The sequence below is a fragment of the Anopheles darlingi genome, chromosome 3 (assembly GCF_943734745.1).
Source record: "Anopheles darlingi chromosome 3, idAnoDarlMG_H_01, whole genome shotgun sequence".
In the NCBI taxonomy this organism is placed as follows: Eukaryota; Metazoa; Arthropoda; class Insecta; order Diptera; family Culicidae; genus Anopheles; species Anopheles darlingi.
In genome coordinates this window covers 66,865,968-66,890,967 of record NC_064875.1, presented here as the reverse complement: position 1 = coordinate 66,890,967, position 25,000 = coordinate 66,865,968, and the positions used below count along the sequence as shown (strand labels likewise).

The following is a 25,000-nucleotide window of genomic DNA, read 5'->3' as shown; positions in this document are numbered from 1 at the left end:
CCAGTTCTGCTACTAACCCAACGAACACGCATCACCCTAACTTGGGTAACTTCGTAGCCGCCCAACTTGACCCACAACAGTCGCCACCGGAGAACAGAACCAACAGCTATCGTGTTTCGCGTGCATGTACCATAACCGGGTCCGTTCATCCGAGAGTGATCTTTGCTAGCTCTTCTGCTCCTGCGAGGAATAGATAGGAGTTTGATAGAGTGTAGTCGGCCCAATCGCTTTCATCGGTACTTAGTTTAGCGGAGATCGCTGTTCGCCCTTACCGTGGGAGTAAGCAAAGTCATCTTTCTGCATAATATGTCTGATCCCGCCAATCCTACGAAGCGATTAAGCCCCATAGAGTGAGTGTTTGGCCTTTTAAAGGGCAGTCGATAAGCTTCTGTAGATAACATTTATTGTTTCAAAAATTATTTACCCTCGTTTCATTCATAGTTCAATACTATTTAGATTAATTTCAACAAAAAATGCCGGCACAGTTGCTCCTTCTTTGATGTGAAACCTGTTTTAGTACACCAGTGCTTACTTGCTATTCCACAATCTTTTGCAGCGAGCTCATATCTCCCTCGGTGCGTGTGATCCGCGAGGTGTATGAAGGCGAAAATGCACATGAAATGTTCCAGACCGATCTCAATACAGCGTTGGACAAAAAAATCCGCTTCATCATCATCGAACCGACCCGATTAGGTGAGGAAACGGAACGATGGATTTCAGTAGGCAATTGCTTACACAAGACGTCGCTAATGAGCGGTGCAGCATCGATAGCGATCGGTGAGTTGGGATCGGGTTAAAAAAAAGTGCCAAACGCACCACTGTATTCTCTATCATAGTCAAATGGCGTTTTTTCTTCTATTTTATAGGTCTAGCATGGAAATCCGACATATTTTGCTATTCGTTCTGCGCCGCATCTGTGTTTTGCACTAGCCTATACAGCATTTGCTGGGCCTGCGATCCGTGTGTAGAATATCAGGTATGTCAGATTAGGCCACCAAACCGGTTCACGAAACGTATTTAACGTATGGTGCTTTTCGATTCTGTAGGTTGAGCGAAAGCGAAAGAATCTGATGAAAATTCCAATCCCTGAAGGAGCTTCTACACCAGTAGTGCTGGTGCACACCGGTAACAGATTGGTGATGTTCAGCCATCGGTTAGTGACCGTGCTCGCTACCTCGTTCTGTGCTTGGAAGTTATACCAAGCATTGAAGTAGGCAAGTAGACGAATAGAAGACCCTCTGCCAAAAAGAAAAACAAAACCACACAATCCAGCATCCATCGGATTTCCTTGCCGGGCGGTACGGTTCGGTTTGGCCATGTTTTTAGCTCAATATGTCCCACCCACACTGCCTCCTTTGCAGAACGACGAACCTCAAGACATTAAACGAGAGATACACAACCGCCGAAACCACCTCCTAATCCATTTTGCGTTTGTGTAGCAGGCAATAGGTTTAACGGAATATCCTGCGTGCGAGTGCAACCAACGTAAAATGGAGATCGACACGTCGATAGCATTTGAGAGCTTCGGTGTAGTGTCGGCATTTGAAGATTTCCCGGACCCGTTAGTTTCGTCAGTCCGTTTACTTGATTTGCAGCATTTGCGACTTATGATTGTAGCGAAAGTGGCTCAGCACGAGAGAATGATGGGAAGTCCACTGTACAGGAGAAAAGAGACGGTTTTGTTAACTTTATTTATCGTTTGGACGAAACCCTGTTCCGGGTCTAAACTGTTGATTTTTTTTTCCAATGGCTGGCATTTGAAAATCATTTAGGACTGTAGCGGCTGTGCTTGTTAAATGTAAAATTTAAAGACGCGCTCGAATGTTCCATCAAACGTAGGGTGGTGGGTGGGGAGTATGGGGGGGGGGGGGGGAGGAGGCTAGAGAAGAGAGAACACGAAAAGATTGTTATCGTCAGCAGTCGCAGATAATGGCCCCTATTGCGAGTGTCTTGTCTCGTTTCCAAGACAAACGTCAGTCTGGTGTCGGTATTGCGAGTGTCTTGCTTGACCCCGATTTCTGTCTTGGAAACGAGACTCAGCTGTCTTGTACTCAAAGCTACCAGACTGGGAGTCTGCCAACCAAGACTGCGATTTAAGATTACCGTAACAGTTTTTTATTTAGCAGACTGGCGGTTGATGGCGGACAAGACTGGTCGAGTCTTGTCTTGAAAACGAGACAAGACACTCGCAATAGGGGCCAATAAGTGTATCCCGATGCGGGAAATGGAATTTGTTGAATGATCTGAAAGCCAACGAAACAAAATGAAACGTTTGGCCACCCATCACATACTCGGTACTGTAGCATTTTAGCAGAGAATCAACGAGAACAATGGATGGAAAGGTTTAAAGAAATCTGGTGGCTGCTATCTGGTGGCTCGAGACACACAATTCCTGAAGCTTGCCTGCTCAACCTCATGTTGTGTACAGTATATAGTAGAGAGTATTAAAGACATACCCCGTTCTAGTTCGTTGTTGAGATCTTTCGCGATCAGCAAAGGGGATAGCTGTGTTTGCAGGAAAATTACAGACCACACAGACCCCGGCATAGGTAGACTCCGTACGCACAGGAAGACGGTGTTCAAATCACAATCAAGTGAGAGGCGTTGTTGCGTTAAATTCTGCAGCGCATGAGGTTGATCCGAGGAAAGGATTTAAGCCAAGAGGAAAGGATTTAGATGAAAAACTGTGAGATACACGTAATGTTTTAGCAAAATAATGGTTGAAGTTTCATTTGCAATAAAATTGGAGAAAATGTATACGCGCTTTCGGTGTAAAATTACTAACGAACGGTTCCAACGGATACGGTGGTTGCAAATCGATGTTGAAGCTGCACTAGGGGAACTTATCAAGCAAGCGTCAAGAGGCTGGTACCTCGCTGGTACCTGAAAATAGAAAATTGGCAACAATTTAAGACACACAAATTTGCACCACTTTCCCACTATCCGGCTGTCACCTTCACTGGCGCGGATGATGTGAACCGGGCCTCATACGCGCGCAGGCGGTGTTTACCCGAAATCCGGCGTTCTTTTCAGGTTCGAGATTGCAGCATCAATTTTCATCTGATAATTCATAGTATTCGGGCCCCAAAAACAGAACTAAAGATGAAATTAGTCAGGTTCGTACAGGTCGCGTCCAGCGACAGTGAGCATTAAACAGATCGGAAAGCGGTGCCCCTCTCTCGGAAGCTGTAGCGACGCTCCCCGCTATAACCTCAAATGTACCGGATGATTTTGTTTCTGTTGTAGGTTTTTGATGAAACTCAGCCATGAAACGGTGACCATCGAGCTGAAAAATGGTACACAAGTGCACGGTACCATCACGGGAGTAGATGTGGCAATGAACACACATCTGAAGGCGGTCAAAATGACCATCAAGAATCGGGAACCGGTTACGCTGGATTCCCTGAGTATCCGCGGCAACAACATTCGGTACTACATCCTACCGGACAGTTTGCCCCTGGAAACGCTGCTGATCGACGATGCACCCAAGACGCGAGCGAAGAAACGCGAAGCAAATCGTGGAGGACCGCGAGGACGAGGCAGAGGAACAAGGGGCGGTCGCGGTGGCCCCCGAGGTGGTCGTGGTGGAGGACGCGGTCGTGGAAGACGCTAGAAAAGCCAACCGCCGATATCTCTGCACCACCTGCACCGTCATTAGCCATTAAGAACTCTTTTTCATTCTACATCTACGAATTCCGGTCATTTCGGGCAAACGGCTGCGAAAGGCGAGACCTTTGTAAGCAGGCAAAAGAACTAGTTTGTCAGAAAGGTAGTTGCAATTGTGTTTTAATTAAACCGCCGAGAACATCCGTCGGTCATGCGCCATTAACCAGTACGTATAGGCCGTACACGAGAAAGCAAATGAAGAACAAACACGCGGCAACAGCGAACGATTTAGAGTTTTCTTTGTGCATCTTGTGCAGTAGCTGTTCGTTCGTCTCCAACAGTTTGGCGATCTCCTTCAGCTCAAGTGAAAGTTCCCGTTTGCGGTCCTCGGCCAGATTGGGGTCATTCAAATTGCGCTCCATGCGCCGTAAGCGCTCCCGAAGGCCGGCGATCGTTTCATTGGTGGCTTGGATCTGAAAGCGTATTAGGAAGGTGTTAGCAAGCGGTTTATCCAACAAGACGAATTACTGAACCTCCTGTTGAATCGGGCAAGGTTTCATGGTCGGCTCTGTTAAATTCGTTGGTCCTTCGTGGGAGCGTTTATCTTGTTTACGTGCAACGCAAGCTGAAACAAGTTCCCATAAGCTAGCGCGATTGGATTTAAAAGCAAATATCCTTGTTAAACAAAGTCGCGACGGTTTCGAAGCGAATCCCATAGTGAGCCCTCGGAGCAAAAGACAGCCATGACAACGCCATGACATTCGCGTGAGTTGCATTTTTTGGTGCTGATTCGAGAACAAGTAAATAGAAACGGTCTGGTTTCATACGGCATTTCTCTAACAAAATCTGTCGATCTCGCAGGCAAAATGCGAGATATCAGTACCATGGAGGTGGATCAACAGCGGGGCGAAGGATTCCGCTCGTATTACGTGCAGAAAATCGAGGAACTGCAACTCATCGTGGCGGAGAAAAACCAAAACCTACGTCGTCTCCAGGCCCAGCGCAATGAGCTGAACGCCAAGGTTAGGATGCTGCGCGAGGAGCTGCAACTGTTGCAGGAGCAGGGTAGCTACGTCGGCGAGGTGGTGAAGCCGATGGACAAGAAGAAGGTCCTGGTAAAGGTGCACCCCGAGGGTAAGTTTGTCGTGGATATCGATAAGAACATCGACATAAACGACGTGACGCCGAACTGTCGAGTGGCGCTGCGCAACGAGAGCTACACGCTGCACAAGATTCTACCCAATAAGGTGGATCCGCTCGTATCGCTGATGATGGTGGAGAAGGTACCGGATTCCACGTACGAGATGGTCGGTGGTCTGGATAAGCAGATAAAGGAGATCAAGGAGGTGATCGAGCTGCCTGTCAAGCATCCGGAGCTGTTCGATGCCCTCGGTATCGCTCAACCGAAGGGAGTGCTACTTTACGGGCCACCGGGAACCGGCAAGACGCTGCTGGCTCGTGCCGTAGCTCACCACACCGAGTGTACCTTCATTCGAGTGTCTGGATCCGAGCTGGTGCAGAAATTCATCGGCGAGGGTTCCCGTATGGTACGCGAGTTGTTCGTTATGGCCCGAGAACACGCGCCATCAATCATTTTCATGGATGAAATTGATTCCATCGGCTCGTCGCGTATCGAGAGCGGCAGTGGAGGAGACTCGGAAGTCCAGCGTACGATGTTGGAGCTGTTGAACCAGCTCGATGGCTTCGAGGCAACGAAGAACATCAAAGTCATCATGGCCACCAATCGTATCGACATTCTGGATCCGGCTCTGCTTCGCCCTGGTCGCATTGATCGCAAAATCGAGTTCCCCCCACCAAACGAGGAGGCCCGTCTCGACATCCTGAAGATCCACTCGCGCAAGATGAATCTAACGCGCGGTATCAACCTGCGAAAAATTGCCGAACTTATGCCCGGGGCTTCGGGTGCCGAGGTCAAGGGTGTTTGTACCGAGGCCGGCATGTATGCGCTGCGCGAGCGCCGTGTTCATGTTACGCAGGAAGACTTCGAAATGGCCGTGGCGAAGGTTATGCAGAAGGATTCTGAAAAGAACATGTCGATAAAGAAACTGTGGAAGTAAGCTTCTTCGTGCTTCGCCAACCGTGTGTACTTTAGGCCGTAATCTATGTTCCCGCAGTTTTTGCAAACAGGGGATATCAAAATAAAAGAGAATTATTGTAAGGGATATCGATTGAATTCGTTTCGATGGGAGGTTATGGATTGCTAGTGAAGAAGAAATGATTTGAATATCATTCAGGGATCTGGTTTGGTGGTTGTCCCTCCACCCTTGTAAGAAATCGCTGTGTAATAAGCCAACTAGGACAAAGCGGTCCTTGCGTTACTACAAAAGCGTTACATGGCGTTACTCCAAAAGCATTACCTGTAGGATGGAGCTAAGCTAGCGCCTGGGTACTCAAGCGAACATAGCTTAAGGCTGCCACACATAATATGCGTTACTTGCGGCGACGCATCAGCTGCATCTGCAGCCGGTCTGAAGGGTCCCTTGGATCATGTGTTTGACAAGCCAAAAAGGAGGCCGCATCTGCCGTAAGTAACGCATGCTATGTGTGGCAGCCTTTAAGCGAGTGAGTGAAGAAGAAGAAGCAAAAGCGAGTGAGCGTTCGATGCCGGACGGGAAAGTGTATTTTTAATAAACCGAGATTACTGCGTTTTTAATCGTTTTATTAAACCTAAACTGTGCTAGTGTTTTCCATTAGTATCTATTTTACACCGTGCTGTGACTCCCGTACGCCGTAAATTGCGAGATTTTGTTGTAAAAAGAAACAGAGTGCAGAAAAAAGATGGCTTCGCAGGCAGTAAACAAAACCGGCTCGGGCTGGCCCCGCCGAAACAGCCATGGAACGGGCCTGACGGAAATGAACAAACTGCAGACCAACCAATCGATGACGCTAAATCGAACCATCAATTTGTAAGTATCGATTGCAGTGGCCATAAGGTTCCAGACGGTCATCTAATCCGTTGCTGTCTATGCCTCGCGTATCCGCTACCCGCTAGGTACCCGCTGACAAACTACACTTTCGGCACGAAGGAACCGCTATTCGAAAAGGACCCATCGGTGCCGGCTCGGTTCCAGAGAATGCGTGATGAGTTTGACAAAATTGGAATGCGCCGTTCAGTGGAGGGTGTTCTTTTGGTAAGCGCAGTGCTCCAGAGAAATGTAAAGTATCATTTGCAAACGGAGGTTTTATTCGATTTTTTTCCCGCCGGCGTCAGGTCCATGAGCACGGTTTGCCGCATGTGCTGCTGTTGCAGCTAGGCACGACGTTTTTCAAGCTTCCCGGAGGCGAGCTGAGTGCCGGAGAAGATGAGGTAGAGGGATTGAAGCGGCTCCTGACAGAGGTAAGTTGTCGTATTTGTGCTGGCAATATTTCTCACTTCTCTTACCTCCTTACCTGCTGAGCCGTCCTAGTGCATACAGTAATGGGGCTTTGTAAACATATAAATCGATCTACAATATAAGAATTGTAAAATTAGTGCGCTTAGCGAAGCCACACATACTCATGTAGCTATGATGATATGTAATAAGCATCGCTCTAAAATCAGAATAACCGGTGTGCAGCTTCGAAATCAGTGAACATTCCGCAAAACACTCCACGGATCACTGATGCCACTGACCATATATTAGGTTACAGCTATATGGATGTTCCTATGCTATCGAAGCGGTGCAAGTAAACCGGCAAATCTGTAAACGCAAAAAACCCGTGATAAATATCTATTACTGTACTCATTATACATTGATGCTGTTTGCTCAATTATTTCGCTGGAAACCGTGTTAATCAGACTGATTTCTCGTTGTAGCGACAAAGTGGATAGTGTACAAAATTGTAAAACTTATGTGAATCTGCCCATAAATGGAATTCAATCCTATGCGCAAATCCTCGTGTAACTGAGAAAAACACTCTTGACATCGATGTCATTGTTCTTAAATATTAAAGAATATTGGTTACAATGAAAATTATCATAATATTAATTTAATTTACATAACAGAATAGTAATATGCTATCTGCTCATAGGTAAAAGATTATTTATCTCAAAAGTTGCTGCAAAACATTTATGCATGGGAAAAATATCCATTTATGGACAGCATATAGTATACACAGTATTTTGAATACGAGTTATACGATGACGAATGTAATGTGGCGTACTACATAAGCTCGTAATTTCCACTGAAGGGTAAATGCGCAGAAAATTGATTGGTATGCTCGATGACGTCTGAGCAACTGAACCATAACTGGAAGAGAGAAGGTTATTGGTATGGTTAATTTTTTGATTGTGTGAAATTGTGAAAAACATCAACGATAATTGTAATGTCCAGAAATCGGCCACATACCAATTGAAATTGTGATGTTCGATACAGTGCAAACATATATATGGAGAGCTACGGTGCATTGCAGAAATAAAAGTTAGTTGTAACTGCACTGTACCTGACGCATATGTAAGTTGTTTAAGCAGAAAAATGTACACAAATAACGTAAAGCTGTTGAAAGGAAACTGTCTAAAAAGAACAAGATAAACTATCTGCGTAAACTGCACGCAGGTAGCAGCAGCCTTGCTAACCGTTAGCAATCGTAACTGTAGTTGTTTCTATTTTTTCTGTCCATTTGCTGTTATTTCGAAACATTTACTCCCCACGATAGACTCTAGGTCGGCAGGACGGTGTGAAGCAGGACTGGATCGTCGAGGATACGATTGGCAATTGGTGGCGTCCCAACTTCGAGCCTCCGCAGTACCCGTATATACCGCCGCATATCACCAAACCGAAGGAACACAAACGTCTGTTTTTGGTTCAGCTGCACGAGAAGGGTAATGTGATTAGTAAACTATTTCGGATATTCCTTGGGCATGGTGTGGTGCCATGAATGGCCTACTGTGAGTTTAGTATACTTACGAGTGTAATAATAGATGGTAGATAGTAAAACCAACACAAGCTACTGTTAAAACTTACGATGTTCTGGTTTGGGGTAGCTTCATCGTTCATTATGCAGAGCTATCACTACTGAAAAGCTTACCAAAGCTATTTTAACAGATGAGAAACTGGAACATGTAAATCCCATCTGTACGAACCTAGATAGATATAGAAGGAATAGCTTCAGGTAGTGAGAATAACAGACAGAGGACGTTTTACTACACGTTGTCGAGAGTGTGTTTTACCAATTTTTGGTTGCCTGTATGTCGTTGTAATGCCCTAATTTTGTTCATTGGTAAAACTCCTCTCGCAGAAACACCGTATGTAATGCTGAATGCACACAACTTTTGTAATCCATAAATATTACCTTTTGTGAATGAACTTGTTAACGTTGTTAAGGTTTATAATCCAAGTAGCAAGGATTTATTTGATCATCTAAATCGAACTGAAAGACGCTGAATGTGACAGACTGGCCGTGATAATGTGCATTTAAATGATACGTTTCACGAACCATGGAATATGTATTAGGATATGCTTGAATGCTAGACCCAAATGAAAAAAACAAAAACAAAAAAACAGAACCGAAAAGCGTACAGTTGTATGATTGCTTCCTGGTACTCATCAGTCCTGTCGCAAAACCGGATATTCATTGGCATATGTTCTTCTGTATCTTCATTTTCCCATACAGCGCTGTTCGCCGTACCGAAGAACTACAAGCTAGTAGCGGCACCGTTGTTTGAGTTGTATGATAACTCGCAAGGCTATGGACCGATCATATCTTCACTGCCGCAGGCACTGTGCAGGTGAGAGATCCGATCCTATGCGGACTTACCGTGAAAATCTCTTTTTTCTTACTTTGGAAAAGTGTATTTTATTTATTGCCATCTATTGTCAGATATAATTTATTAATATTGTGTGTAATCTATTTAATTATATTAATATTATTTCTGTCAGGTTTAACTTTATCTACATGTAAAGGCCAGTGCTAGGGTGCTGTACGGAATCACACCAGCACGCGTCACTGCGAGAAACATTGTCGGACAAACGGTATCGGACGATCACTCTGATGTTGACCTGTGTAGCGATTCCGTCGTTTTCCTTGGTTTTCACGTTTCGTGCTCCCAGCTGCTGGTTTGGGCCGCTAGTCTGGAATCCAATGATGTTGCAAGGAGGTATCATCTGGGACAAGTGTAGAGTAATCGGTTGCACTAGGAGAAAACAAATCTTTTTTGACAGTATATTAAGAACCCTCCTGCTTTGAACCTTACTCTATATCCTAGTTTAATTTGATAATTTTAGCATTAAGTGAAATGATAACAAATAAAAAAATGTGCAGCACTTAGCATAACTCTGGCGTGTATCCTTAGTAGTCGTTGGAAGGCGTATATTGATAGGTGGAATCATCATGCTCTCTGTAGCCGTACTGGCAGTAAGCACATCCGTAGCTCCACTGCTCGATTGAACGTGTTGGGTATGATAATTGTTGTTGAACGGATCGAATGGGCCAACTGGCCCCGGCGCACAAACAGTACAGAGCTGGATTGCGCTCTCCTGAGTAAAGGCCTTCTGGTTGTATTGAAGGGTGGCAGAAATCCTCTTCACTCAGCAGCAAACCACGGCGCAGCTCTCGGTCCAAGCGAAGTTTCGTGCGAAGAAGATTGACGGTTCCCTGGCTTAAACGAGACGCTAGTACAGCAATCAGATGCTCGAAATTGAGCCCACGTCCACTATGTAGTGTCTCGAGTAGGGCGAGAATGTAGTTTTGCGCCAAACGAAGTGTATCAATTTTAGATAGCTTTTGGGTTGTCACTGGTCCTGGAGTAGTGTGTTGATCATTGTAGACCGACTGAGTCGCGGTCACTGTCGCGACTGGTAAACTCACCGGAAGTGGCACACACATTCGCAGACGATCGAGCGCATCGTTTAGTCCATGCATTCTATTTCTTTCACGTTGATTTGCCTTTTTCCTTTTAACCAACGATAGTATACCACTCGTTGTGACCTGTGTCTTTCGTTTGCGACTAACTGCAGTACAGGGCGTTGTAGTATTCGGCGCCATCGTTGTGATCTATGCGATGTTGACCGTACACTTGCAAACGGTTGCTGATAGGTGCTGCTAATTTATATATCTTTTTAGGGCCATTTTCCACATTAATCGAATTTTCCACCTTATCTGATAAGGCGGTTGTAGATGGAAAAGCCCCCTGAAAATCACCTTATCGTGATAGCATTGTCAATAGAGGGTTGATAATGGTAATTTACGGAAAGCAGCGTGATGCATTTGATAATATTTACGCTCATCGAATGAGGAAAACGTTTGTAAGCCTAGTATTGCAGAATAGAAAGTGGGTCTTTTCTTATAAACAGAAGATGATAAAACGCATGTTTTCAGGTAAACAATTAAAATGCTGGCGAAGATGGCGCACAATATATAAAGTCGAAATGTCTGTATAGCTTGTAAGCCAAGCATAATTGCTTGCAGCACTATTGATTTTATCAATATTTTATGTAAATTCCTTAAACTAGTAATACAAGTATAAGCTTGAATCTGCTTGGCTTAAAAAATCACAGTACGAGAGAACTGTTCGATAAAATATTCTTCGCAATGAAACTTGAATGTTATGAATCCTTTGAAAGGATGAATTCTTGCAACCGTATTTTAGATACGGCAATCTTGCGTTAATTGAAAACTGAATTTTATATAGAAAAATGTGAAGTTCCTAGTATTCGCATGTTCGACACGCATTTATAATTAAGTTCATTGATTTTTTGTTCTGCCAACACGTGCCAGTAGCTGCATGGTAAAGTTAAACGACAAGAAATTAAAAAATTAGCAAACTTTGGATACCGTCAGTAGTCACGCTCGAAAGCGTACAATTCCGCATTGCCCGAAACTGTTTCTCGTGGAATGTTCTCGATGGCGAAGTTTCCAGTATTCTGCTCATATCTGTATCATTCATAAATTGCCGCATCGACAAAGCCTCGAACCCAGAAATCCGTCTACGATGGCGCCCATCGGTACCGGGCATCGACCGCGCTGGCGGTGTCGCGTGCGGTAGCATAAACCCCGCCGCACGCACGCTGTTGCTGAGTGGCATCGAGTTCCTATGTTGGTATGCTCGCTAGTAGGCGAGACTTGCGAATCCTGCGCCTGACTCGCGTTGCTACGATCAAAGGAGGTTGTTTGGAGCCATCAAATAATTTGACGTGCAAGGAGGGAACCCTCGGGAACCGTAGCCTTCCGTACGGTCAAGGATTTCAGTTGCCACTAGATTCTTGGACTGTGGGCGTCTTTTTCCGTGCGAAGCCGTGACCATGTCTATTGTGAACATCTATTTTCACGATGAAAACATATACAATGTAGAGAAGAAACCACCGGAAAAGCCACCGAAACCTCCACTCTATCATTCTCGGTTTGAGCGACAGGTGCGTCAGGAAACAAAGTCCTGTAAGGATACACACCGGACAATGGGCTACTCGAAGATTCCTCTGCACAGTCCAGGTGAATTTTTGAAGAAAAATTGTGGTCCCCGGTACAGGGCTACAAAATCGGCACCGGTGCGCCTCTGCACCGCCCATAAACCACCCGTACCGAAGCCAAATGATCCACACACGATGGGTGCACCGACCAGCCAGGTGATGAAGTTGGTCGATTTTAAGAAGGAAAACATCAAAAAGGTGGTAACGGCAAGTCCGAAAAAACCGCGGCCACGGTACGCCGATACACGCAAAGGAGATTTTCATGATTTGGAAAAATCGGGTCTGACCCCGATTTACAGTTGTAAGCCAAAGTTCGGGAAAATACCGCAGTATTTATTACACCGGAAAAAGGACTTGGCGATGCAAAAAGAGCAACTGATCGAGGAGGGCTCCCAACAGAAACCGCGTTGTTCTTACATATCGCAGGAGGAACGTGTAGAACTGCTGCGAGTAAGTAGACGATTATCGAATCTTTATCATTATCATCTGTCGAGGCTTTTCGCATAATCGATTCCTTCCCGCGCGTCTGTATTTTAGGGTTTGAAGAAAAATTGGGAAAAGTTGCAACAAGAGTACCAGAGTCTCCCATTGCTCACTGATACTGTGCCGAAGATGATACGCAAAGCCAAACTAGAGAATAATCTCAAGCAGTTGGAAAAGGATATTCTGACGATCGAGAACAACCCGTACATTTATATCTACGACGAGGAACCGAAGGAGACATAGAATCCAGTTCTATGTTTCAGTTCAATATTCGAATTATCTCAGTAGGCTTTGCCAGCGATACCGTAACCCTCAATTAGATTTGAAATTTCGATCCCGAGCAATTTCCCTGTGGTTCGATACATTTTGCTTCAAGAGGATGATTACTTGAATAGCCATTTAAAAGTAATAAATTGCGTGCGTGTGCGTGTGTGCTATTTTCTGTAAGTTTTGAGATGTTTATTTTGGCTTTCTGATAATCTAGTTTCTACTTTATTGATACAAATGAAACATCACAAACGTGACACGTCCGATAGTCGAAGGATGTTGGTCTGCGGTCCGTCTCCAACAGCTTCATTAGGCGGTCTGGAGAAATACAATATTGTTGGCACATGGGGCAAATGCTCTCCAACTCCTCGATAGGTATCTGCACCTTCGTCAACAGACACCGCAGGACGGTGTGGTCATCAGCACATGTACCTTTACTTTCATCAATCGTCGCATCACAGAACGTACACAATTCAGCAGGCGGGCGCTCGATGTTGCATAGCCGGTCTGATCGCGAAAGATCGTTTTTAAGCTTTTCCTTAGCATTTGCTTCCACATCTTCGATGCCTTCGGGAAACGGTTCCTCCAATATGCTGCTGACGAATCGGCGTAAACACCGTACTGTAAGTTGTTGCAGCTTAGTTAGGGGACGGTCGGTAGCCAGATCAATTAGATGGTTGAGTATAGTACAGGCACTGAATGCTTGCAGTAATGAACAGATAAACTGATACTGTGTGATGAAACCATCCGTGATTACCATGCTGCGCTTTTTGTTACGAGCGATCTTTGCGCCGAGAATCGTCATGCGAAGCTTCAAATAGTAAGGTTCCGATACGTCCATTCCTGCTTGAGCTAAACTTTTCTCAACCAAAGACAGCACATCCGTGTCCCGACTGCCATCGAATCGCACAACTTCTGCCGCATCGTAAAAATCTCTTAGCAGCCGAGTCTCGTTGGCTAGTAGAATTTCCATTGCATTTCGTTGGGTAAATTTAGCAAAAAAGATGGCCGTTGGGTAGCGAATTGAAAGATGATCGAAGCGTCGCGAGGGATATGCAACAAACGTCCAACATGCCCGATTCCGAGATGCGGCCAATCCGTACAGTGCGTATGAGTCTACATTGAGCCTGTTTTTGATCATAGACTTCTCCATCTTCAGTCTTGCACCGTTGACGATAGTGACGAGAAACAGGGTGCCCGGCATCGTAGAGGCAACGTACTGTCCCTTCTTGAGTTGCTGCAATCCGGTTATCATGAAGTTTTCCAGATCCAGCGTAGTACTGGCCAGAATCTTGCCGTCAAAGTTAGCGTGCAGTGCCAGTATGTAGGTTCCCTTGACAACGACCAGTAGTAGCTGGCGATATTGGTGATCGATTTCGCATTCGATTGCAGATATCGGAATGTCCTCTTCGAAAAGGGTAGCGATGCGCTTGAATCCGATTATTTGTGCAGCGCTACGATAACAATACAATGCTACCCGGCCGCTCTGTAGACCGGCCAATAATAGATTTTCTTCCTCTGTCTGCAGCGCAAAGTGCTTGAGCAGAACGGGTGTTTCCGTTTCCTGGTAAACGTGCACGATCTCGACTCCGGCAGACGGGAGTAGATGGCAAATAACGAATTTTCCACTCATCGTACCGAAACTGATTAGCAACGGCTGTCGTCGGACTTGCTGTGGCCAGCAGAAACACGTTATTAACACATCATCGGCCGTTGCTCTGAGTTCGTCGAACGTTTCAATGTAACGATTGTCGTATATGTGCTGCAGCCAACATTCAGATAAATTCACGTACTGCTGCCAGTTCGAGAGCCAGTTAGCATCCTGCCGATAGATGGTTAGCTGTCCCAGGTTCGTCAAACTGGCCACAAGCTGCTCGCGCGGTGCGTCCGCAATTATACCCTGTGGGGATGGCCAGGATTGTAGGCAGTTAATGTAAATCTTCGCCACGTTGGGAAACAATGTTTGATCGAGCATGATCCTTCTTCGTTCTTCACGATTACTGGCTTGGTAAATCGTGTTCTCGTCCGCGTTTAACCGTCCCGTGGGTCTTTCAGTGGAGCATTTGATGCGAGAAAACTCGTAATTGATGACGTTGTCTTCGGCCAGGTGTCGGTATTTGAGCTGAAACACGCAGGTATGTTCCTTCGTACTTATGCTCATCATGTCGTCGACACAGCTGATTGCGAAGGGTTGTATGATCTCCTCCGCGAATTGCATCATTTGCAGCTCGTTAATTTCCATTATGCTGTCTGCCATGTGCTGTACGAATTTGTAACAGATACAGTTACTATTCGAATTTGAAAAATCTACTTTAGAGTAACTCAGTAACTCACCAAGGCTGGCCACAAAAGCGAGGGTTGGGACCGGGAGGGCGGTTATGTCAGGAAACCAAAACAAACCCTTCGCAAAAAAGGATCTGTGTCCAAAAAAGCGCCCGGTTTTTCGGTGTGCACGTGGTGATTTAGTTCTGTTCTTTGCGCTATCCTTTAGACTACGAAGCGTGGAACGATGAGCGGCAAAAAGGGACTGGATTTTCTGCGCACCGTCGCCACCTACATGACGAAAACTAACGGATACGATCGGTGTCTGCAGCAGGTATGTTCGATTTCACCTTTGGACTTTGCCACGGTTTGCACTTTGTCACGGCTAGTTTCTCGTACGCACTGGGAAAAACAGGAGGTTTATGCCGCTTGCAGCAGGGTCAGAAATCCAAGCACGGTCTGTAGTTTCGTGGAAAAGAGGAAAAACCGGAACCGCGATTCGCGGGCGACGGAAAATCGGCGGAATTAGGTTTTGTGCAAGGTACTTTAAAAAGACAGGTAGTTTCTTAAACGCTTTGACAGGTCACCATTTTGAATTTGTTTGACATTCATAGCAGGGCGCTTTTTATCAACAAAACCACGTGAGTTTCAAGAAGAAGAAGAAGAAGATATGGGCAAGTTTGGTGGTTTTATCAAGGAAAGTACCTGATTTCACTCTTTTTCGGATGTTTAAATGATTCATCTCTCTATTTAAGATCAATCGAGCAACCGAGTTATGTTTTACAGCGAGTGAGCACGGTCCAGGAACGCTAGCTAGCTCTTGTTCTAGGCCGGGTGGCAAGACCTACGGACCGATACCATATTGAAACACTAGGAAGAATTTTGAGAATATTTGCATAAACTTTAACTTTCGTGCCAATTTTCGTGAATTTGAACTGTCGTAATACCACGGAAAAGCGAAAACAGCTCCGAAAAGAGCGTTCCCCAAGTAAACATCCCACCATCCCATGAATGTCAAACTCTGAAGTTTTTTCTAAAATACGATCGGGGATTTGTTCTGCATAAAGCTACCTGTCTTTTTAAAGTACCTTGGCCCCAGGTGCCGTTGCCTTTAACAATTTTTAACGATATGGAGTTATACGTTAATCAGCCTGTGTTGATTAATAAGCTACTCTTTTCTACCAACGCAGCTGGAAATGGTGAGCGGCGGCGATGGACGATGTGTAGCCGAGTTCAAAGTCGGCGAAGAGCATCTGAACCGTGCCGGTGGACTGCATGGCGGCTACACCGCGACCATCGTGGACGTAGTTACTACATACGCGCTAATGACGAAGGAAAATACCGTTCCAGGGGTATCCGTCGATATCCATGTGAGCTACTTGAAGGGTGCCCGGCAAGGAGACGAGGTCATCATCGACGCCAACACGGTTCGGGCTGGCCGCAATCTGGCCTTCTTGGAGTGTGAGCTGCGCCACAAGAAGGACAATTCAATCATCGCCAAAGCATCGCATACCAAATACATTGGGAGCAGCTAAATCGGACACGTGGGGCATAGTTGCTTTTAAAGTTGGCGTGTTAGTGGGTTATGTTGTTTTAGGTTCTTTCAGTTTTTGATTAGTTGGAAATGTAGAATATAGAAGCATAATAAAAGCGAATTCACTTTAAATTAAATTCCACCCCTCCTTACTCTCGCTGAAAGTGCAATCCGAAAACAGCAGTATGACTAATAGAAGTTCGCTTTATTTTCTATGATTTTCCAGAAAGAGTTTTCCGTTATTGGTTTGATTTTCGTTCCCCTTACACTCTCGCTTAAAAGGGCCCGCGTAGGTCCCTCCTTGAAGGTAAAAAGATTTGCATAATTCTTCGCGGATCCGTCGATAGAATGATCCCCCCGACATACTGATACTTTGATGATACCCAAATCTTTTTTTATAGAATTTAGAGGAATCACGTGTGTTGGCTTTAGCTCTCGATCCTTCCGGGTATAATTGTTTTTTCGATCGAGCTCACATAGTGTACTAGTTTACTAGAAGTATCCAATCGTTAATAGAGGGTAGATGGAACGTGTTAAAAAATTTATTTACATTTAACGTCGTCGTTCACCGACCGCACGGTAAGAGTTTGGGTGTCTATAAAGATTCCCTGGTAGAGTGCCTTCGATATGATCGCCTTTTTTGGGGACAGATGATGGTACGCAAAGTGTATTCCCATCGGTGTAAACTGGGCTTCAGTTTGATTTTAATTCCAGATCATATAGCGACAGTATACTGCGCTTGACTTGGATAGCCAATGACTGGAGCCATCCGAGTAAAATATGGTAACATTGAAATGGTTTCTCCTAAACTGTTTTAAATTGGTTCACGCAATTCACGCTAAAAGAGTTCGAGTTCGAGAATTATTGCTGCTAAAACGATACACTACATGTAAGATAGTTACTATTGTTACTACAAACTCTCCAGCTTTGTGCAGGGCGAAAGATATCCGCCTCGACGCGGCACACAGGCAAAAGAGATTGCATGTTTCGTGTGTGAAATTGAAAAAAATGTTTAGAAACTCCATAATATTGTTTCTATATGAGTCTTACTAACTGCAGTAAATTGAAGGTAGGATGCTTGCTCTCTGGTGTCGCGCACCATTCTGCATTGCTTGATTTCAAAAGTCAGATCTAGTTGGCACGCTTGAGTTCAACCTAAATGTATTTATGTGTACGTTGTGGACATTAAAATCAAATCGCCACACCTCAAAACCGAATTACTACATTGAGTTCATTTTACATTTTGATAATTCCGATTCCTTCTTATCCACGAACGCGTTGGCAATTTGGAATTTGGCTTTGTGTAATTGCTTCCTTTTGATCATGGATCAAATTAGGCGAACTTCGTCCTCCCGTTAGTAATTGATTCAACCATCACGCGTATCGCGACCCCTTCACTGCCCAGCATTATCCCTGATTGTTGCCACTGTGGCGCCATCCTCGGCCACGATACATGCCGGGCAACATTTGCCCTGTTCCTTCACTAACACCAGACCATTCTCGCAGATCAGCTCCGCACAACGTTCCGTTTCGCAGCTGATCTGATGATGTTCGCATTCGCACTTGGTGCAATCGTCCCGCATCCAGATTTCGTTGTTCAACCGCTTGATGCCCTTGCTGTCCACACAGTGACCGTGCGGTTTACCCTTGGTCGGGTTGATGATACCACCAGCACCACCAGCACCGCCATTCGTCGTGACGGCGGCCACCGCAAGGACCGCCGCTGAGCATTGCTGCTCTAGACGCCGTATCTTGCGACGCATCTGCTTCATCGACTTCTGGAAACTTTCGATCAGAGCCTCAAGCCCTTCGATGCGCTCTTCGTTCATATCATCGTCCACGAAACGACTCTCGTCCATATCATCCCCATCCATGTCATCGTCATTCGCGCGCTGATCAAGATGATTCTCGTTAAGGGCAAAATGTGTCGGTTTGCTGGTCGCATCGGAACTGCCCGCATCGTTCAGCAGTGGGTCACCTTTCACCGGTATGGCGCGCCGTATCCTTGACGTAGATCTTCGTCGACGTTGCTGCTGCTGCTGCTGTTGTTGGGCCAACAATGCCGGTGGTGGATATGGTTGCTCATACCGTTTATGATGCCGCAAACAGTCGGTACAGTCAACCCAATGTTCAAGATTTATCTGGGCAATTTGCTCGCACCGTCTATAGCCACCGGTTTGCTTGACAGGCAGTATGAACACGTCCTCCGTGATGGTCGTGATGTTATCACCATTGTCACAGATAACGCGCGCCAGTGAAGCACGTTTGATTTGTGCCAGCTGCTCCGGCTTGAAGACTTCATTCTCGTACCAAAACCGATCACCATCCCGCAGGGCACGGAACTGTTTCACAAGAATGCAGGCAAACAGGGGGCCCACCTTCGCACCCGGTAGCTGATCTTCCAGAATGCCGCCTACCCACAGATCGATGTTGTCGGGATGACCGTACAATTTCTGCAGCTTTTCGCGCACCTCCGCATCGGAAATCTCCCCGCGAAGATCCTCGAAGCTCTTCGCCACCGAAAGCCCACACTGGCCCCGATAGTCGTTGTATCCTGGAATCGCATGATCACGCGATCGTTGGATGTTGATTGCGGCCAAATCGAGTGCCACGGCGTGCGCTACCTCAAACAATCGCTCCGTTAGATCGGTGTTGAGATTCTGGTCCGGTTTCTTCAACTTTGCCGGTACACTGTACAGACCGCGGAGCAACGGATCGACACCTCCTTCGTACATCAAGCGCCACGGTGTGAAGAAAGCTTTGTGTAACGGCAGATGTCCTTGTGGGATCGGTTGGTAGGAAGCGTTCAGTCGGTGTAGCACCGGATTGATTAGGCTATGGCCGAACCGGAATGCGGCTGTCGCAAATTCGTTGTAGATCGAAGGGTTGACGGTAGGATCATAACCACTGTACGGTCTCAGCTGCTCCATACCCTGAGCACCGAGCACCAATGGGAGCCAGTGATCGTACGTAATGTGTTGCATAAGGGCGCCGACAATCTTGCGACTCTCGTAGTACAACCGATCCCCATCCCAGTGCGGATTGATACGCCGTAGCTCACCGGCCAATCGATTGTGTTCCCGAAGCCATACGATGTGCATGGTGGTCAGGCCCAGTTGTTCATTGACACGGATATCACCGGCCGTGAAGCAGTTGATTTGACTTTCGTCCAAATCTCGCCGACAGTCCATACCGTCGGTTGGTGCCGAAAAGGGAAGCAACGATTTCTGCTGCGGGAACTGGGGTCCATCACGCAACAGGCCCTCCTCGGTGGTCAGATTGCGCAGTTCGTGGGCAAACGTTTCCGTGTAGCCGTACACCTGCGATGCATCGATGAAGGCCGTTAGCTGATTGATTTGTTCGCGTGGTTGTACCGTGCCGAAGAAGATCGAAGTCATTCCCGAACCACAGATGGCACTGGATCGCACGAAATCGATACACCGTCGGTTGCGAATCCGTGGATCACCGGCAGGGATTTCGATCGGATAGCAGGGTGCCGCATACTCGCAGGTCTTCTTACAATCTACACCATCCCAGCTTTCGGACGTAACCGATGGTATAGCGTGATCTAGATCGTGGTCCAGAAATTGACCCCACTGCATGACCATATGCGTGATGCGATCATCCGGAGTGATACGTCCGGTAGAGATGAGCGTCGTTGAGACGAGCCTAGCACTTGGTTTGCTAAATCCATGATAGAGTGCCGACCGGTTCCAGCCAATCGGACTGTTGAAGCCATTCTCGTACATGGGCGGAAGCATACGTTCGAAGCCTGTCAACGAGGAACCCCACGTTGGGTGTTGATAGTTGTTGCAGGTACCATCCAGGGACCGGTACTTGGCGTGGAAGCACAGATCCGAACAGTTCGGAGTGACACGGTGTGCCATACAGCCCGATAGTTGCTCCAGCAGATCGAGATACTCCGGTGAAAGGTAGTCCTGGTACCGGAAGTCCGTTGTGTTGGTCGAAAGGTTAGCACCGGATTCAATGTGACGCCGTATGATGACCAGGGCCCGTTCATACACTTCGGCAGCTCGAGCGATTTCCCGTGCTGGGCCACTCGGGAAGCGCACGATACGAAACAGATCACCGTGGTACCGGGTACCATTTCCTTTCGAGCCAAACATGCGCCCGATAGTTTGATTTATGGCCATATCCACCTCTCGAGATGCTTCCGCAATCGCTATGCGAACGTATTGGTCTCCGGGAAGCGCTTCTGCCTTTTTCCTGTGGGTGCGAAAGAGAACAAACGCTAGCTAGTAGTTGCTCGGTCTCGGCAAATCCAGCATTATGGTGCAATGACCTACGATATACTTACTTCACCGTCAACATACCACTGGCCGTCGCTCGACCGTACTTATTCAGCAGAGAGCACTCATACCGACCTTCATCGAGCTGCGTAATATTGGATACGAACAAGCTGCCAGCGGCCGATATGCGGTATTTGTCCTTTGGCGTTATCGTGCGACCATCCTTTTGCCACTTGATCTGTGTACGGAAAGGGACGACATATTGGATGTACAGTTGATGTCGCAGTGATTACGTGGGAACAGTAATTACAAACAAGCAGAGCATTCCGGAAGGGCCATTAGTGAGATGGAAATCAATGGAAGCTCATTTGTCGCTAGAAACAACTGCCATGGTATAGGATGGATGTTAATGCTCTGTCTGTTAATCTGTCTGCTTTATTTGAGAGACACTTGTAACAGTTATTGTGCCTATTGGGCTTATTCAGACTTCTTGCCTCCAGAATAATGCCGAAATAAAAAAATAATTAGGGTTTGAGTTGTTTCAGCATATTGATTCCATCTTTAATCTGTTTCCTGGATAATGCATGAGGAGCAATCAATCTTCGTGAAACCTTTACCACCTTCTGCTATTGGATTATATGTTGCACACAATCGTGCATTGATAATTTATGGGCTTCTCCCTGGGATCTTAATCATAATGCAATTACATCGAATACATTCGAATAAAGAGTATATTATGAAGAACCTTATGTTCTTCAAAGTAAATGCAAAATGTTCAATTGGTTGTACTTAATATTAATTGCAAAGCACAAGGTTCAGTCTCTCCATAATCAAATATTGCACATTTCTGTAGGCCAAATTTAAAGCAGGAGAGGTACGAAATACTTCAACCATGCATAATTTAATTGGCTTGCAATAGGAAGGTACCAAATAGGTAGGAGAATACCTTCGTAAAGAATGCCGAACAGTTTTCGGGATCAACATGCATCTATGAGGCAGCTGCATCTGACGCATGCTGGCATATTGCCTTCGCTTCTTAGTATTAACGTCCGAAGCCACTTCACCACAGCCTCGACACATGATGCTTCAACTTACCTGCAGTATGTCGTCCTTCTCTGCCTTACACGGCATCTCGATGGTAGTACCTTCGATAGCATCCAGGTCGTACGGCTCGAACAGAAACTGAGGAGGGCCAACGTTCACGACGACTACCTCCGCTTCCAGCTCGGCGATTCCCAGCTCATTCTCGGCAACGCACACGTACGTTCCTGCCGAACGAAAATCGATCAATGAGTTTCATAGCATCAGAGCAGAATCCAGCTTAAGATCATTTAAGTATTATGAAATCCACCAGCCTACGATAGGCTGGCACTAAGTGGCTACGGGGCGCAACAGCTTGGCGAAAGCTTTAGCCAACCATCGAAGAAAGCAACCATGACGTGCGATGGTTTGTTGCTGGTGAAGACCAAAGGGGTTTGAAATGTGGAATTTTTCAAACTGCTCTCACCTGCATCCGATTCTTGGACATGGTCTACGGTGAGCTCGATCGCATCGTCGCTGTAGTAGACCTGATTCGTCTCGTTCACCGGTAGACCGTCCTTTTTCCACCAGAGGTGCGGCAACGGATTACCATCCGCCTCACATTCCAGCGTCAGCGTTGACCCGATGTTAACATTTTGATTTTCCGGCCCAAGCAATATCCTTGGTGGAGCTGCAAGAGAATAATTAGGACAATGTGATTACGGAATTCTTTGAGCACTTTTCGGAGCGAAAAGAAATGAAGGAAATTGGAATGCTAATGATTCCACAGCTACGGAAACGGAACGATTCGGCACTTTATTCTATCATTTGTGTACGATCCTTCTGAGAATATTTTACATCCACGGTAACATAACATCCTGTTTGAAGTAAGAAAAACGATCGAAACATATTTGGCAAGGTCTGCAAAGTTAGCGAAAACGACGATTGAGCGCAACGAATCAGTGCAGAGTAGCTAGTTGAGCCATGATCAATCGCCCAGAATTGCTTTTCGTACTATTTTAGGTTCCTTGCCCCTGGCGCAACCGGGCAGACGGTGATGTCCCTGCTTGGGTGAACGTATGCGATTGAATATTCGAATATTGTAGAAACCATTCGTTCGCCTTTGGGGAAAGATTGTCTTCTACTCTGCCTTCCAGATCTGCCAGCAGCATATGGCGCAGCTTTGGATGCCAAAATTGTGGCTAAATCGTAGTCTAGGCCAACGTGCAACACTCGTGTATCCTGCATGCACCCATTCCTATCCCAATAAGGTTGGTGCACAGATTCTCGTTCTGGAATGTTCCTCACATACGGTCGTTTCCCCGAGGGTAGATGCACTTCCACATGGTAGGATTCGATGCTTCAATGCGAACCCACGCTCCCGTCCCGTTCTCTTCCACAGTGGACCGATTTGAGAAGGCTAGATTTAGGGAATGGTTTCGATCCCGAATTTATGAGATGTAGAAATGGTTCTATCTTGTGTCTTGTGGCCAGAAGGTTTTCCGTTGAAGCAGCAACACACATCGCAACGAAATGTGCTTCTCCGTCGCACGTGATGCACATGGTTCGATTGTAAGACCACCACCACCGTTAGGGCAACCATACTGGATCATCGGATGGGGAAGTAATTTCGGTGCAGATTGTGTCCTGCTCAAGCGCTGCCACCAAACTGTTTACGTAACTGTTTACGTGAATTATCAGCAAACAGTACTGGAGCATACGTTTCAATTCCAGTTGAAAGCGTAAGGTTTTTAAATATTTTACAAAGTTGGTCGGAATCACCAGTAGCGTTTTAATGTAGCACGTTGGTATCGACACTAGAACTCGTTGAAAATACCTTATTCACGCTTGATGTCTCTTCAGCAAGCTACCTACAGCAGAGCGAAACACATTGTGCAACAAGTGCCATCATCCGTTCGGTTCTAGGAGTTTGTTTGAAAATGTAAATTTCGCCAGATTCCACTCATCCAAATGCCGGCACGGCACCAGTAGGAAATATGTAAAGTAATATGTTCCCTTTTACGCTTGAATTCCTGGAACGTGTGCCGACCACACTGGCTCTTGCAAATTGCGATGAGCATGTGAAAAATGTTTCATTTGGGGAATTCAAACGGAATATCGACACCGAAGCAATACAGCATACGCCCCTACTATCCGGCACATTTGCACGAACATCCAACCCTAGCCGAGTGCATGAGGTTTAGGAAGAAACCATAAAAATGCCGGTACCATTAGAGGGGTCAAGCTTTCCGAGTGGCACGCTGAGCACATAAACCATCCGTCACATCACTCCTAAGAGAGATTGAAAGGAAGCCAGCAGGGGCCAACAAAATGTTTCATTCATCGGACAAGGAAGCACATCGATTGGCCTTCAAAGATGTAAGATGATAAGATGGAATCCGTTTTAGTATTACCAAAATAACTCTTACGTCGGTTAAAACTATGTAAGATTGAAAAAATCGAACCGAATAGTTTATCTCTCATTTTCGTTCCACAAAAGGAATGTGTCAGAAGTAGCAATGGTATCGCTTTTGGTACAGCCATTGTTCGTATAGGTCTTGGGTAGAAATACGCTTCTCTGCGCAATTTTGCTAACATTCTGAGGGCATGTATCTCGAGCTTGTTATATCTCAAGCTAGTTTTGCATTATCTGCAATTCAAATCACATCGCTCATCACACATCGACGTCAGCAGATGTTTTCTGACGTCTCATGTTCCAAAATCGATCGTAAATGATGGATACAGATTGCCTACGGATGTTCTGTTCTGATCTCGAAGCTCTAATGCTACTGCTGAGGTATAAAGTTTAACAATCCGAACACCGAGTATCAAAAGCCTTACTCATCCGGTCAACATGGCTTTCGAGAGATGGCTGACTACTAACCCTTCGTCACAGAAGGGAGAACGAGTTGAGTGAACCTCTCGAAAGGAACCATTGAACCATCTATCATCGCTGTAATCGTGTTCAACATGCTTGTTGGACGTATATTATCGGTATCAGGGTTATGTAGAAAGTTCATCGTACTGTTCACATATATAAATACAAATTATTTTGAAATGTGTGAGAGTGAGGTTTTCCCATCATTACTAAACTAACTAAACTTAAATCTTGCCAACCCGTTTGTGAGAAGGTAAAATTACGCAAATTTTACTGAGAAATCGTAGAAGAACTA

General features: G+C 45.9%; 9 protein-coding genes across 14 annotated transcripts in view; 6 read left to right on the top strand and 3 right to left on the bottom strand.

Annotated features, from left to right (window-relative positions):
• The window catches only part of LOC125953774 (transmembrane protein 11 homolog, mitochondrial), a 2,606-nt gene extending 747 nt beyond the window's left edge, over window positions 1–1,859 (top strand). Inside the window, exons 2-5 of one of the 2 annotated variants that reach the window (XM_049683548.1) lie at window positions 1–350; window positions 557–777; window positions 867–976; window positions 1,047–1,859. The exon at window positions 1–350 is cut by the window's left edge and continues 8 nt beyond it. In XM_049683548.1, coding sequence (XP_049539505.1) covers window positions 307–350; window positions 557–777; window positions 867–976; window positions 1,047–1,214 — 543 coding nt within the window. In that variant the 5' untranslated portion in view covers window positions 1–306 and the 3' untranslated portion in view covers window positions 1,215–1,859. The remainder of the gene's footprint in view (window positions 351–556; window positions 778–866; window positions 977–1,046) is intronic. The other variant, XM_049683549.1, reaches the window with a different exon arrangement.
• Window positions 1,860–2,972: 1,113 nt separating this feature from the next.
• Window positions 2,973–3,831, top strand: LOC125957456 (probable small nuclear ribonucleoprotein Sm D1). The gene is made up of 2 exons (XM_049690163.1): window positions 2,973–3,116; window positions 3,247–3,831. Exons 1-2 carry the CDS (start codon window positions 3,103–3,105, stop codon window positions 3,611–3,613), a joined length of 381 nt encoding a protein of 126 aa, XP_049546120.1. The 5' UTR covers window positions 2,973–3,102; the 3' UTR covers window positions 3,614–3,831.
• Window positions 3,771–4,305, bottom strand: LOC125957457 (uncharacterized). Its single transcript, XM_049690164.1, has 2 exons — window positions 4,140–4,305; window positions 3,771–4,079 (listed from the first exon to the last, which is right to left on the bottom strand). The coding sequence occupies exons 1-2, from the start codon at window positions 4,164–4,166 to the stop codon at window positions 3,816–3,818; spliced, it is 291 nt and encodes a 96-aa protein (XP_049546121.1). The 5' UTR covers window positions 4,167–4,305; the 3' UTR covers window positions 3,771–3,815.
• On the top strand, window positions 4,294–5,789 carry LOC125957454 (26S proteasome regulatory subunit 8). Its single transcript, XM_049690161.1, has 2 exons — window positions 4,294–4,406; window positions 4,468–5,789. The coding sequence occupies exon 2, from the start codon at window positions 4,473–4,475 to the stop codon at window positions 5,682–5,684; it is 1,212 nt and encodes a 403-aa protein (XP_049546118.1). The 5' UTR covers window positions 4,294–4,406; window positions 4,468–4,472; the 3' UTR covers window positions 5,685–5,789.
• A 126-nt stretch (window positions 5,790–5,915) lies between these two features.
• LOC125957455 (cleavage and polyadenylation specificity factor subunit 5) lies at window positions 5,916–10,181 on the top strand. Its single transcript, XM_049690162.1, has 6 exons — window positions 5,916–6,533; window positions 6,620–6,758; window positions 6,839–6,964; window positions 8,263–8,428; window positions 9,220–9,334; window positions 9,486–10,181. The coding sequence occupies exons 1-6, from the start codon at window positions 6,406–6,408 to the stop codon at window positions 9,505–9,507; spliced, it is 696 nt and encodes a 231-aa protein (XP_049546119.1). The 5' UTR covers window positions 5,916–6,405; the 3' UTR covers window positions 9,508–10,181.
• Window positions 10,182–11,846: 1,665 nt separating this feature from the next.
• Window positions 11,847–12,737, top strand: LOC125955738 (enkurin). Its single transcript, XM_049686880.1, has 2 exons — window positions 11,847–12,461; window positions 12,549–12,737. Exons 1-2 carry the CDS (start codon window positions 11,847–11,849, stop codon window positions 12,735–12,737), a joined length of 804 nt encoding a protein of 267 aa, XP_049542837.1.
• Window positions 12,738–12,952: 215 nt separating this feature from the next.
• Window positions 12,953–15,232, bottom strand: LOC125953736 (uncharacterized). The gene is made up of 2 exons (XM_049683491.1): window positions 15,096–15,232; window positions 12,953–15,021 (listed from the first exon to the last, which is right to left on the bottom strand). The coding sequence occupies exon 2, from the start codon at window positions 15,016–15,018 to the stop codon at window positions 12,982–12,984; it is 2,037 nt and encodes a 678-aa protein (XP_049539448.1). The 5' UTR covers window positions 15,019–15,021; window positions 15,096–15,232; the 3' UTR covers window positions 12,953–12,981.
• Window positions 15,155–16,688, top strand: LOC125953737 (acyl-coenzyme A thioesterase 13-like). The gene is made up of 2 exons (XM_049683492.1): window positions 15,155–15,357; window positions 16,214–16,688. Exons 1-2 carry the CDS (start codon window positions 15,271–15,273, stop codon window positions 16,556–16,558), a joined length of 432 nt encoding a protein of 143 aa, XP_049539449.1. The 5' UTR covers window positions 15,155–15,270; the 3' UTR covers window positions 16,559–16,688.
• Window positions 16,689–16,755: 67 nt separating this feature from the next.
• The window catches only part of LOC125957842 (peroxidasin), a 21,531-nt gene continuing 13,286 nt past the window's right edge, over window positions 16,756–25,000 (bottom strand). For all 5 annotated transcript variants that reach the window (XM_049690833.1, XM_049690835.1, XM_049690832.1 and 2 more), the window contains 4 exons: window positions 22,315–22,518; window positions 21,903–22,075; window positions 20,876–21,045; window positions 16,756–20,784 (listed from right to left, as the gene is read on the bottom strand). In XM_049690833.1, coding sequence (XP_049546790.1) covers window positions 17,952–20,784; window positions 20,876–21,045; window positions 21,903–22,075; window positions 22,315–22,518 — 3,380 coding nt within the window. In that variant the 3' untranslated portion in view covers window positions 16,756–17,951. The remainder of the gene's footprint in view (window positions 20,785–20,875; window positions 21,046–21,902; window positions 22,076–22,314; window positions 22,519–25,000) is intronic.